The sequence below is a fragment of the Typopeltis vanoorti genome, chromosome 10 (genome assembly GCF_054136105.1).
Source record: "Typopeltis vanoorti isolate ZY-2024b chromosome 10, IOZ_Tvanoo_1.0, whole genome shotgun sequence".
Lineage (NCBI taxonomy): Eukaryota > Metazoa > Arthropoda > Arachnida > Uropygi > Thelyphonidae > Typopeltis > Typopeltis vanoorti.
In genome coordinates, this window is record NC_143558.1 from 42,817,804 (window position 1) to 42,833,180 (window position 15,377).

General features: G+C 35.3%; 1 protein-coding gene across 3 annotated transcripts in view; it reads right to left on the minus strand.

Moving 5' to 3' along the window:
• Positions 1–15,377, minus strand: part of Xpd (general transcription and DNA repair factor IIH helicase subunit Xpd) — a 475,287-nt gene that overhangs the window by 343,847 nt on the left and 116,063 nt on the right. For all 3 annotated transcript variants that reach the window (XM_090399654.1, XM_090399651.1, XM_090399652.1), the window contains exon 8: positions 9,282–9,344. In XM_090399654.1, the coding sequence (XP_090255780.1) occupies positions 9,282–9,344 (63 nt within the window). The remainder of the gene's footprint in view (positions 1–9,281; positions 9,345–15,377) is intronic.

The following is a 15,377-nucleotide window of genomic DNA, read 5'->3' on the forward strand; positions in this document are numbered from 1 at the left end:
GGATGATGAATGCGGGTACATCAGCTAACACCAAAAGGTGCCCTGAAACGGCCATCAAACTCTCAAGTGTGCGAGTGGGTTAAGACATCATGGTCAAAAATGAATGAACAAACTATTGTTAAATCTTTCTTGAAATGTGGAATTAGCAACACCCTTGATGGAAGTGAAGATCATTTCTTGCATGAAGATGATGATGATGAAGAACAAGAAAGAAAGAGAAGAAATTAATGATGATAGAGAAGTCAGATGACAGTGACATGGGTTTTGCAGGTTTCTGAAAGGTCAGTTTACTATTAAAAATTAACTATTATTTTATCCATTTTTTTTAAAATCAGGCTTAAAAGTTTAGGTTTTTTCCAGAAAATTGTATTAAATTTCTTGGGTGCGTCTTATGCACAGGAAAATATGGTATATCACCAGAGCCTCGTTTGCAGAAACCAGAGGACGGCAGAATTGGGAAAATATATACACATATGCATATACACATGTATGTATATGTACAGGGTGTTCGGGATAAATTTGACAGTTTCGTAAGGAAAAAGAAAATCTTCTTTGTATCTATTAAATTTAATGAATTGACAAAAAAACATTACAGGCAGAGTTAATTACAATACTATCAACAAGATTTACTCAAAATAACCACCATTAGCATCGATCACAGCTTCAATTCTGCTTCGGAACCTCGAACAAGCTGATGCTACAGTCTCCCTGGGAAGGGCCGCAAAAACTGTTTTAATTTTATCCATTAACTGGGCTTTTGTATTACTGGAAGTGTGATTGGTGTCTTTTTCAACTGCGCCCCATACAAAATAATCCATGGGGTTAAGGTCTGGGGAGTTTGGAGGCCAAACATTTGGACTGGTGAAGTCGTAGAAATTTTCAGACAACCATTTTTGACTTTTCCCAGAGGTGTGGCAAGGGGCCGAATCCTGCTGCCATACATACGGCCTACCATTGCCTACCCTTGTTATCCAGGGCTTGACTACAGTTAGCAACTCCACGAACAAAGCCCGAATTCCAATGCCAGGGTTCTTCAACACCTGTTCCTGCAGATTTGCGAGGAATTCTGCTGTACGAACGCAATCAGATCGTCTGCTAGGGATCTTTCTTCTTGCTACATCCTCGTAGTCACCATTGCAAGTCTCTAGTTCATGCCTGATTGTTTTTACTGTATTCAGGGAGCATTGGGCAGCAGTCGTAATATCCTTATTTTGATGGCGGGCACGAATCATCATGATACAAGTTATTCTCTTCCATGATTCAGGTGGGTTCCAGCTATCCATCCTTTCTGACATCTTGTATGTGAATGAAGAAGGGTCCAAACTTTTAAATGAAGAGAAGTGTGTGTTAATACATGTAACTTACGGAAAAATATAATTAATTATAAATATGTCAAATTTATCCCGAACACCCTGTATATATATATATATATACAGAGAGAGAGAGAGAGAGAGAGAACATTCCCAGCCCATTAATGATTCAACAGATTAATATTAGATTTAATGCTGCTTTCCTTCAATATGTGATCTACAGATGATGAATAACTGTGGAGGTAACGTGCATCCTTGCATTTCAGCTGATTTTAAAACAAACCATCTTCTTGTACATTCTTTAACTAACTGACTTTAAGTATAGATTACATATAGCTCTGCTTAAAGACCCATTTCCACCATACATTTATAGCATGTTAAAAAGATTTTTATCTTGGCACCTTATCACATATTTTCAAGATCTACAAAATTTAATATATATCTTGCTATAGTCCAATGATTTTGGACTGTATGTTGTAGAGTAAAAATCTAGTCCTAAGAACTCTTACTCAGCCTAAACCCAACTTTTCCACAATTTTTCTTAACTTCTTTTCATGTATACATACATAAATCTTTCTTAAGACACACAGTTGAAAGATTCCTTTGTGCTTCTCTGATTTAGTTCAATATCATCATCGTATTCCTGCCATGTACAGGATATGATAGTACTACATGAAAAATTTATATAATTACTAACTTCCTATTTACAATTTTCCTCCAAATCAGTCTGTTACTTGCGAAGACTCCAACATTATCAGATCTTATATTTCTATTGTCTAAGGCACTTTGTACAGTATCAATTCACCTATATCTTGGTCTTCCTCTGGGTCGTTTTCCTGCCAACCTTGCAGAGAACACTTGTTTTGCTAATCTATCCTCGCCCATTCTATTTAAATGACCATACCGCCTGAGATTAGCTCTGCTAATGCATTCCTGGATGCTGACAATGTCAAGTTCTTTCCTAATATTCTGGTTTTTAATATGATATTGCCATTGATGCCATCTGTTCATGCCTCTAATCTTTCTCAGGACTCTCATATCTGGGGGTCTCTAGTCTTTGGTCAAGTGTTTTACTTCTGACTCAGCTCTCAGATCCATAAGTTAAGACTGGTTTGAACACTGTCATGTAAACAGCTAATTTAGTGTTCCGACTAATTTCTCTCTTATACCATATGAATTTATTCAATTGACTTCCTACCATACCAGCTTTGCGAATTCTGTTGTGTATTTCCATATTTAATTTACCATCTTCACTAAAAATTGTGCCTAAGTAGCTGAAATGTTTTATATGTTCCACAGGTTCTCCGTTCAAAACGCAGTTGACATTTACAACGATTCTGCCTATTTTCATTGTTGTTGTCTTTTTATTGCTGACCTTCATACCATATCTATTACAACAGTTATTCAATTCAGTCAAGGAATCTTGCACACTTGTAGCAGATTTATTTAGAAGTATAACATCATCTGCATAAAGCAAACAGCTGCCATTAACATCTCCAATTTTGATATCATGTTTAATACCACTTTCTTCATAATGTGATCCATATAGATAATGAATAACAGAAGGGATAATGAACATCCTTGTCTGACACCAGATTTAACATTAAACCATCTTCCTGTACTTCGTTCAATTCTAACTGCTGACTTACAACTCAAATAAATACCAAGTATTGCTTTTGCTTGATATAATGCTCCATTGACACCATATAACTGTAGCGTATTGAATAGCTTCTCTCTTGGAACCTTGTCATATGCCTTTTCCAGATCGACAAAAAGTATAGATCTTTGTTATATTTCCATGCTTTCTCAACTATTTGTTGTAAAATGAAGATCTGATCCTGACAGCCTCTATTTGGCCTTAATCCAGCTTGTTCTTCACCAAGCTTTTCTTCCACAATTCTTCTCAACCGTTTCTCAAGTATACTTGCATATATCTTACCAAGAACAATCAGCAATGAAATGCCTCTGTAATTCTCACATTCAGTTTTATTTCCCTTTTTATATATCGGTACTATGAGAGTTCTACTCCAATCATTGGGAATTTGTCCCAATGTCCAGGCTTTCTGAACTATGCAGTGCATCCACTGTAAGACTTTTATACCACCATACTTCAGCATTCCTGGCCGAATATCATCTACTACTGCCGCCTTTCCACATTTCAGGCCTTTGATGACTTTTTTCCTACTTCAGGTATGAATATGTATTCCTGACTGTATGCCTGTTGAGTGTTTTTTACCACTGTGCTATCACTGATTGTTTCAGTTAGCAATTTTTCGAAGTCATTACTCCAAGGTAATGACTTCGAAACGGGAGTAAAAGATATCAAGGATATCTTTTACTCCTGTTTTCATGTCACCTTTATCATCTCTAACTCGTTTTACAACACTCTTTCCTCCATTTCTAAGCTTCTTCAACAACTTCCAGAATATCTTACCACTTTCTTGATATTTATTTTCTATGTTCTTGCCAAAGTCCTCCCATGACATTTGTTTAGCTAGTTTTACACAGTGTTCAGCTTTCTTATATTTGTCTCTGTATTCTCTAAGAGCACAAGTTGACTTATTTGCCAAGAACTTTTGATGTTTTCCTCTTTTCCTTCACTGCATCTTTAACTTCTTGTATTCACCATGGAGTTCTGATTTTTCTATCCTTGCGGACAACCTCACCACATGCCACTCTGGCTGAATCAATCAGGGTTTTCTTTAAGGCTTGCCACTGAATCTCCAAGGTTTGGTTCCTGTTCTCAAACTCTTTCATTTTTTGTTTAATAATTTTTGTGTATTTTAGTCTACAGTTCACATCTGAGAGCTGCTCAACTTTTATTCGCTTTAAAACTTTCTTACATGTTATTCTTTTCAATATGAAATTCGATTTTATCCTGCTCAAAACTAAATAGTGATCACTTCCAATTTCAAATCCTCTGTACACTCTGGTGTCCTGCACCAGGTAGAAAACATCACTTTCAACCATAACATAGTCAATGAGACTTTTCTTATTCCTTGTGTCTTCTCTCCATGTGAATTTGTGCACATTTTTATGTTGGAACATGGTGTTAGTAATAACCAGTCCATGTCCTGAGCAGAAATCCAACAGGTAATTGCCATTATTAATAGCTTTGCCCTTTTCTCCAAATTTTCCCAAAATATTTTTGTATGTCTCATAATCATTTCCTACTCTGCTATTTAGATCCCCAAGGACCAACTTTTCTCTTTTCATTGTGTCAGTTGCTTTCTCTAATGCCTCAAAAAATTCCTCCACTTCTCATTAGTAGAACCTTCTGTGGGACCATAGGCACAAATAAGTCTCATTGTCCGGTTCCCCATTCTCATATTTGCCCACATGACTCTACTTAGACTGCCTGCCATTCAAGAAGATTAGCCTCGTGTTTAGTGTTGAATACTATGGCTACTCCTTTTCCTTGATTATCATTGCCTAAATATAACATTTTTTATTTATTGCTTGGAATTTATTACTTATCTAATTCCTCAGCTAGCTCCATTTCTTTGCCATTCAGGCTTCATATGTTGATAGTGCTGATCTTTAACTCTGGTGATATTGAGTTGTGATGTGTTTCAGGATTTGTTCCAGTAGCCGACTTTTCACTGTTTACCCTGGTTCCCTTGCAAAACAATGGGGATCTTGTTTAACCAGGGAATGCCTCAGCCAGCAAAAAATTCTGTCATGTTTTACCATCATTTTACATTGTCGTTTAAGCCAATAAGAATACAATTTGGTCGGCTTAATCCCAAATTGTCAGCTCATCCTCATTTACTCAATATCCAGGATACCTAACAGGATCCACCATGAGAAGGTGAGGACTGGACATTAAGTCAGAAGCCAGGTCGGTTTTCTGCAATCCTTTAAAGACCTATATGGAGGTCTCCTCTCAGTTATACAGCTTTGATTCCTTAACACATTCGCTGCCTCGCTCCTCAGGCATAGTTTGTTCCCACATGCCAAGCACTTTCGCGTTTTCAAGGTCACTATGAGTAATCTCGTAGCCTGCTTATCAGAAAGAATTTTGTTTCATAGGCCAACTACGAGTAATCTCGTATCACTTCCATCTATATATTACATGCGCTGACGACGGTGTTTATTGCGTCTTGTCTAGTTTTAGTTTCTAGTCTCTAAGAACCTTCAATTTCACCATGGCCAGTAAAGAAAACTTACTGATATAGAAGTAGAAGCTTTTGCTAATATGAGCGATGATGAATTTCATGAAATATTTGGTTCCAATTCCGAAGATGATCCTACAGACAACTCTAGTGGTGACTCAGATGATGAAGAAACTTTTGAAGATGAAGTTAGCATCCAGCCAAATACATCAACATCTACTTATTGGGAAAATTCAGAAGAAGAGCCCCACAATTTGACTTTGTTGCAGGTTTTAAAATTGACACTGGAAATTTCAGTATCAAAAGGTTAGTTGAACTTTTCTGAAGATTTTCTCACAATTTTAGTAGAACAAACCAATTTATATGCTTTACAAAATATTGAGTAAAGCCGAGCACAGATCAAAACAGTCAAAGAATTTCAAACTGGAAAGCAACAGACCTACCTGAAATAAAATTATTTCTTGGACTTTTACTTCATATGGGTCCTTGTAATTTACCGTCTATTGAGCATTATTGGAGTACAAATCAACTTTACAATTTGCCATTTTGGTGCTCTAAAATGAGCTGAAATCGATTTCAAATTTTATTGCGTCATTTGTATTTTGCAGATAATTCCCAAGCAGCTAATGATAAATTCCACAAATTAAGACCAGTCCTAGATCATTTTAATAGTGTAATGCGAAATAGCTACACACCAGACAGAAAGTTATGTATTGATGAGTCAATGGTGTTGTGGCGCGGTAGACTGACATTTCGGCAATACATAAAAAACAAAAAACATAAATATGGCATGAAATTCTATGAACTATGTGAATCGAATGGATTGGTGATAAAAATAAAAATTTATACAGGAAAATCTGAATCCTCTTTAGCGAAAATGGGTCACGCATATGATATTGTATTCCACTTAATGGAAGAATATTTAGACAAAGGTTATGAATTGCATCTGGACAATTTTTATAATTCTGTAGCTCTGACGGAATTGCTTACCAACAGAAAAACATATGTTTGTGGAACTGAGAAATAATAGGAAAAACAATCCACCAGATGTTATTCAGAAGAAACTAAAGAAAGGGAAATTTGTCTGGCAAAGAAGAGGTCCTGTTGTAGTCAGCAGATGGAAGGATAAGAGGGAAGTTCTTTCCATTTCAAATATGCACAAATTTGAAATGGTTGAAGCGCAAAATCGGAATGGTAAATTTCAATTAAAACCAAATATCGTTAGGGATTATAATTTGGGTATGTCAGGCACCAATCTTTCTGATCAAATGCTTTCTTACTATTCCACCTTACGAAAGACAATTAGATGGCCAAAGAAATTGGCAATACGCATTTTTGAGGTATACATTCAAAATGCGCATAAATTTTATAACACGATTACTGGAAATGCAATGACTGCGTTAAAATTTAGAGATCAGTTTATCTCAGTTTTTGTTGGAATGGATGAGCTTACAGCATTAGAGAATATCAGGGGGAATCAGGATTTTCATTATTTGGAAATTTTACCACCAACAGAAAAAAAGAATCGCCCGACAAAGCCATGCCGTGTGTGTACACGAAACAAACAACAACACGAAACACATTATTATTGTCCTGTTTGCCAGGAAAAACCACCATTGTGTGTGGAAAATTGTTTTAAAATGTACCATTCTCAATTTGAATAAAATGTTTTTTATTTTATTGTTTTTTTTTTTTATTTTATTGATTGGTTTTTATTTTCATTGATTTTATTAGTTTTAAATTGATTTACAAATTACGTGTTATACTATGAATTAACTCACACTTGGCATAGGAGGTTGGTAATCGACATACGAGTATATTCGTAGTTGGCTTCTGAGGCACATATATAATATACTGTATTTTAGTTCAAATTATTTCCCTTCTACCAAGCCCCCAGACGTGCTCTCCACTTTATTCAGAATCCAAGGGTCCAAATTAAGGTAATTATACTAAGGGCTAACTCATGTTTGGCAGCAAACGTGTTAAGCACCTTAATTTCTGGTTGAACACTACTCCATTTCGACATTTCGGGATTTTGATGGCTTTTTTTTTACCATATACAATAATATGTACACCTGATTGTATTTCTCCTGAATATTTTTCTATCATTATTCTGTTCTCTGCTTACTTATTTTACAATTTTTCAAAGTAATTACTCCAAGACTATATCATGCCTTGTGATATATATCTCCTATATTCTTCCCAAGACTTTTGTTTAGCTATTTTTAAACAATGTATTTTACTTAGATTTTTCCCTCTGGATTCACTAAAACCACCTGCTACCTTACCCAGGAACTTGTAATATGATTTCAACTTCTTGAATTCATCATAAAGTTCTGATTTTTCTCTTCTTGCAAAGAACTTCACCATACATCTATACTTCCCTTGCAGAATCAATGTTTTCTTCAAATTTTGCCAGTGAGTCCCAATATTTGGTTCTTGCTTAAAAACTCATTTTTTTTCCTCTAATATTTGGATCTACAAGGTCACTCCGAAAATTACTAGACTTGCATTCATTTTTTTTAAAACTTCTCTAATATTTTTGTTCTTAATATTATTATTATTTGACACCTCCAGGGAGTCCAAAGACTCATCGAGGGAAACCACCTGCTCTACAACTCTATCTCCACCACTCAATCCACCAACTAACCGTAACTACACCAACGGCATCTACCGCTGACCATCACTAGTATTTCCACAGACAATCACAAACATCCATACCCACTGCGAGATTCGAACCCACAGCCTTTTTGGCTGGAGAGTGGATACACTAACCACTCAACTACCACTCGGCCAGCTAGGCTGGCCAAGTGATAGTTATGATAGTCATGATAATCTTGCTCAAAATGAATAGTCACTGATCACTTCCTATTTCAAATTTTCTATACCCTTGTATCATGAACCAGTTTAAAGTTAACACTATCAACAACGAGATTTTTCTTATTTTATTTTATCATCACTATCATCAATATCCCAAAATGTATCTTCAAATGGGTGTACAAGATGATATGACAGTATGATGCAATTAGGGTTATATTTTACTAATCTCCTATTCAACCATCTTTCTCCAAATTAGTCTATTATTTGTTACCACTCCAATATTGTCATATCTAATATTTCCACCATCTAGTGCACTTCTGACTGAATCGATCTGCCTAAATCTTGGTCTTTCTCTGGGTCTTTTTTTTTTTTTCATCTTGGCTTCAAACACCTGTTTTGGTAACCTTTCCTCTCCCATTCTGTTTAAGTGTCTATACCATATTAGATTAGCTCTGCAAATCTAATAAGGAATAGTCACTTATTCTTGAATGCTAACAGAATCAAGTTCTTTCCTAATATCTTCATTTTTAATATGATTCTGATGCCATCTGTTTACTCTTTTAATTGTTCTCAGAACTCATATGTGAGATATTATCTAATCTTTGATCAAATGCTTTATTTCTAACCCAACTCTCAGAACCATAACTTAAAACTAGTTTGAACACAAGGATTATGAAATTTTCATAAATCTTTTCTAGCACATTCAGCAGGGAAATTCCTATAATTCTCACATGAAATTGTATTTTTCATTTGATAAAGTATTTGAAAAAAGCTCTATTTCAATAATCTGGTATATGATTTTTGGGACTAAATCTGTTGGATTTAGTCCCAAATGCAAAATGCAAAAATGCTAATGCAAAATTTCACTGCCATATTTCGGCATTTCATATTTTCTAATGGCTTTTTTTTTTTACCACATTTATCATAATTAAATAATTTAACAAATTATACTATATAAATGTAAATTATAGTTTACTAATAAAATAAAAATGGCATATATGTTTGAAAAGCATATCTCTTGGAAATCATTACTAACTGAATATCGAGCCAAAAAATAAGGACACCATCCTTTCTTTCTTCCATAATCTGTAAGATCATCCTACAAGAAAAGAAAAAATGGTGCTATGAAACAGAAAATATTATAAATTACAAGTGTATGCAGAAGAGCAAAAAAAAAAAAAAAAAAAAAAAAATCGGCTAACGCCTTTTTATTCCTGTATACGGGGAGTAGGCGAGGCCATTTAGCCCTATCTAACTTTTTGGAGACTGAGTGGGCAGTTCAATCTCCACTGGTACCAATCAGAGATAGATGGCCCAGGGCTATCACTAATTAAGCGGTACACAGTGAAGAGAGACGGCTCAAATGTGCTGCCATTTCGTGGTCCCTAACCCTAACACAATATATTTAATGTCTGAAATAATGTGGGTTCTACGGTCGATTTTCTTGCATTTACGGGACGAAAAACCCGAGTTTCCGGGAGGAAAAACCCGCTAGCCCGTGCCAGAGATAGACTAACTCGGGAACCGGTCGAAAAAAGGCTTAGAGAAATTTCCTCTAGTCGCCGACTAGACTCGAAACCAAGTCTTCCTTCGTGCGGCCAAGCGCCGTGGTGTGTAAACGCCACATCCACTGAGCTACACAGGCTCTGCAGAAGAGCAAAATAAAAGAATAACGCTTCAACCTCCAGAAATCTTCTGTCTAATAGAAATTAACTATAGATTAAAAAAATATCATCTTCAGTAAAATTTTGATTTGGAATAATCTGAAAATGTAATTACAAGAATGTAAATTATGCAAGTCCAATTTAATACACATTTTAATTTGACTGTTTTCTGTAAAGTCTATTAATAGAAAATAGTGGGTATCATGGCTTACTCTAAATAAAGTAAACATGGCATCTATTTTAACAAAGATATACAAGGGTGGTTCCATAAATTTCTGGCCTGACTAACTTTTAGAGGTGATAAAAAGAAAACAACTGTGTCACTTTTCAACATAATCCCCCTTTACTTCAACACGCTTTTCACAACTTTGCATTAACATTTTTATGTCCTTGAAAAAATAGTCTGTACTTTTATCTGCAAAATGGACTAAAACTGCATCTTTCACCTCTTTGACATCTGTAAATTTTCTTTCTTTAAGATCTTTCTTCAGTTTTAAGAACAGGTGGTAGTCACTGGGTTAGAGATCTGGGCTGTAGGGTGGGTGTTCAATCTCCTAGAGGCCACAGTACTTCACTGCAACCTTCGCAAAAATAGCCTTCATTGACATGAAGCAAGCAAACACCATGACTCAGCATTCCTTGTCTCTTCTCCTTTGTGGCACTGCACAGTTTGTGCAGGAGTGAAGCATAATATTCTGCATTCACGGTGCTATTACTTTCCTTGAAGTCAATCAAGAGAGAGCAGAGAGTTCTTCCTGTAACTAATGGAGAGTTGAAGAATTAGTTCTAGCTCATTGAATTAAATATTTTATGATTCCTGTCTTTTGAGAAGGATGATGTGCAGACTGTTGGAGAACGTATCGTCCAGTAAAAGTGGGTTTTCTATAAATTGATGTTAAATTACCTGATGGTAAGCAGATGAGAATAATATCTAAAAAAGGATAATGTGTTGTCTTTTTCAATTTCCATAGTGAGAATTCTCTACTATCAGACATTATATGAAATTAAATGGCTTCTCCGAAAGAACTACATAACATCTTGACTCCTACAAATCCAACCAAAATAATAAAGAATCAATACGCCAAGTTCCAATCCCATACTTCTCTGCCATTTCAGAGCCTATTTCAAGAATTCTGAGGAAATATGATTTAGTAGCTACTTATATTCCCATTAATAAACTATCCACATATTTCTCATCATCTAAAGATAAACTCTCAACTATGTCTCTTCCAGGTGTATATCAAGTTCCAAGTGCCAGCTTTCCTACTTTGCACAAACCAGATGTTCAACAGAAAAAAGAATACAAGAACATCAATCTTATATTCTTCACAACAAATCCGATAAGTCTGGATTGGTACAACACAGAATAGAGGCAGACCACAACATTCTCGGGTCTAAAGCTCACCTGCCACACTGATGTCAGCATACTGGCCGAGTGGTTAGCGTATCCGCTTTCCAGCCAAAAGACTGCGGGTTTTACAGACAATCACAAACATCCCTGCCGTGGGAATGGATGTTTGTGATTGTCTGTAAAAGCACTAGTGGTGGTAGTCAGAGTTGGTGTTAGATAATGAAGGTTGGTGGAGTAGTGAGACGAAGAGTTGTAGAGTTGATGCCCTCCCTCAATGAGTCTTTGGACTCCCTGGAGGTGTGATATAATAATCATAATCATCATCATCAAATTTCTGCCATATACCCACAGGATATGATAGTACTACATGAAAAAATTATATCATTACTAACTTCCTATTTACAATTTTCCTCCAAATCAGTTCTGTTACTTGTCAAGACGCCAACATTATCAGATCTTATATTTCTATCGTCTAAGGCACTTTGTACTGTATCAATCCACCTATATCTTGGTCTTCCTCCGGGTCGTTTTGCTGCCAACCTGGCAGAGAACACTTATTTTGCTAATCTTCCCTCGCCCATTCTGTTTAGGTGACCATACCACCTGAGATTAGCTCTGCTAACACATTCCTGGATGCTGACAATATCAAGTTCTTTCCTAATATCCTTGTTTTTAATATGATATTGCCATTGATGCCATCTGTTCATGCCTATAATCTTTCTCAGGACTCTCATATCTGCAGTCTCTAGTCTTTGGTCAAGTGTTTTACTTCTGACCCAGCTCTCAGATCCATAAGTTAAAACTAGTTTGAACACTGTCTTGTATATAGCTAATTTAGCGTTCCGACTAATTTCTCTCTTATTCCATATGAATTTATTCAATTGACTTCCCACCATACCAGCTTTGCTGATTCTGTTATCTATTTCTATATTTAATTTACCATCTTTAGTAAAAATCGTGCTTAATTAGCTGAAATGTTTTACTTGTTCCACAGGTTCTCCATTCACAACACAGTTGACATTTTCAATGATTCTGCCTATTTTCATTGTCTTTGTCTTTTTATTGCTGACCTTCATACCATATCTATTACAACAACTATTCAATTTAGTCAGAGAATCTTGCAGACTTGTAGCGGATTTATTTAGAAGTATAACATCATCCGCATAAAGCAAAGAGCTGACATTAACATCGCCAATTCTGATATCATGTTTAATACCACTTTGTTTCATAATGTGATCCATATAGATAATGAATAACAGAGGGGATAATGTACATCCTTGTCTCACACCAGATTTAACATTAAACCATCTTCCTGTACATCCTTCAATTCTAACTGCTGACTTACAACTCAAATAAAGACTAAGTATTGCTTGATATAATGCCCCATTGACACCATATAACTGCAGCGTATTGAATAGCTTCTCTCTTGGAACCTTATTATATGCCTTTTCCAAATCGACAAAACTTAAATACAGATCTTTGTTATATTCCCATGCTTTCTCAACTAATTGTCGTAAAGTGAAAATCTGATCCTGACAGCCTCTATTTGGCCTGAATCCAGCTTGTTCTTCACCAAGCTTTTCTTCCACAATTCTTCTCAACCGTTTCTCAAGTATACTTGCATAGATCTTGCCAGGAACACTCAGTAGGGAAATACCTCTGTAATTCTCACGTTCAGTTTTATTTCCCTTTTTATATATGGGTACTATGAGAGCTCTACTCCAATCATCGGGAATTCGTCCCTCTGTCCAGGCTTTCTGAACTATGCAGTGCAACCACTGTATGACTCTTATACCACCATACTTCAGCATTTCTGGTCGAATATCATCTACTCCTGCTGCCTTTCCACATTTCAAGCCTTTGATGGCTTTTTCTACTTCAAGTATGGATATGTATTCCTGACTGCATGTCTGGTCAGTGTTTTTTACCACTGTGCTATCATCACTGCTTGTTTCATTTAGCAGTTTTTCAAAGTAATTACTCCATACTTCAAGGATATCTTTTTCTGCAGTTTTCATGTCACCTTTATCATCTCTAACTCCTTTTACAGCACTCTTTCCTCCATTCCTAAGCTTCTTCTACAATCTCCAGAATATTTTGCCACCTTCTTGATATTTATTTTCTATATTCTTGCCAAAGTCCTCCCATTACTTTTGTTTAGCTAGTTTTACACAGTGTTTAGCGTTCTTGCATTTGTCTCTATATTCTCTAAGAGCACAAGCTGACTTATTTGACAGGAACTTTTGATATGCTTTCTTCTTTTCCTTCACTGCCTCTTTAACTTCCTGTGTCCACCAGGGAGTTCTGATTTTTTTATCCTTGCAGACAACCTCACCACATGCCTCTCTGGCAGAATCAATCAATGTTTTCTTCAGAGTTTGCCACTGAATCTCCAAGGTTTGATTCCTGTTCTCAAACTCTTTCATTTTTTCTTCAATAATCTTTGTGTATTTTAGTCTATAGTTCAAATCTGAGAGCTGCTCAACTTTTATTCGCTTTAAAACTTTCTTACATGTTATTCTTTTCAATATGAAATTCAATTTTATCCTGCTCAAGACTAAATAGTGATCACTTCCAATTTCAAATTCTCTGTACACTCTGGTGTCCAGGGAGAAAACATCATTATCAACAACAACAACATAGTCAATGAGACTTTTCGTATTCCTAGCCTTTTCTCTCCATGTGAATTTGTGCACATTTTTATGTTGGAACATGGTGTTAGTAATAACCAGTCCATGTCCTGAGCAGAAATTCAACAGATATTTGCCATTATTATTAGCTTTGCTCTTTTCTCCAAATTTTCCCAAAATATTTTTGTATGTCTCACAATCATTTCCTACTCTGCTATTTAGATCCCCAACCATGAGCAACTTTTCCCTTTTCATTGTGTCAGTTGCTTTTTCTAAAGCCTCAAAAAATTCTCCACTTCTACCTTAGTAGAACCTTCTGTGGGACCATACGCACAAATAAGTCTCATTGTCCAGTTCCCCATTCTCATATTTGCCCACATTACTCTAATTGAGACTGACTGCCATTCAAGATTAGCCTCGTATTTTGTGTTGAATACTATGGCTACTCCTTCTTTTCCTTGATTGTTATTGCCTGAATATAACATTTTGTATTTATTGCTCAGAAAGATCTCACCAGTTTTGGTCTTTTTTGTTTCAGTCACCCCTATTATGTCGATCTGGTACTTATCTAATTCCTCAGCTAGCTCCATTTCTTTGCCATTCAGGCTTCTTATGTTGATAGTACCGATCTTTAACTCTGGTGATGTTGAGTTGGGGTTGGTTTTCAGATTTTTCTGAAATTCTGAATGATATAATAATAAATTTGAATGCCTATTCAAAGAGAGTGTTGAGGCCTTACTTCACTGCCCTAACTTGAATTGAAATAACTGCCTATCCTTGTCAAAATTTTGGGAAAGTTTGATCCAAATAACACATTAATTTTATATATTTTTTTATTTTTATAATTAAGGCCAATAATGATATTTACAAAGATAGAAGATCGAAATAAATCACTGGATACTACATGTATCTAATCATCTGTTTAGTATGATATTATAAATTATTTTTTTTGGATGATGATATAAATTATATAATTATTTTATAATCACTTTTATGATTAACCTTTTCTTCAATGAATCATAACACTATATGCGATTTAACATCATGCAACTCGTACTATTTCGAGTAATTCGACTGTTTGCATTCTACCTCGTAAAAAATATTGTTCAGGCCACTGATGATAGTTTATCATTTTCAAACTGAAATATTTGGAAATATATTTAATAAATATTGTTTCTTGTGTTTACATGTAGATAATTTATCATTAGATGAACAATATCTTCCACATTTGTCATTCGAATAAATACTATATTATAGTATCAATTATTATTATTATCGCATTATACTATCAAATACTATATGTGGATCTATATAAAACAAAAACAGGGGTATGTGTTTATTGAATTTTCTATTATATGTCTGACTGTAAATATTGTTTGTCTATGATTTTACATCTTCCAGATCTAAAATCATCATAATTTAATGTTGGATTTAAGTCATCATTTAATATTAGCGATTCATTAATAGTTCCTTGAATAAGTCATGTA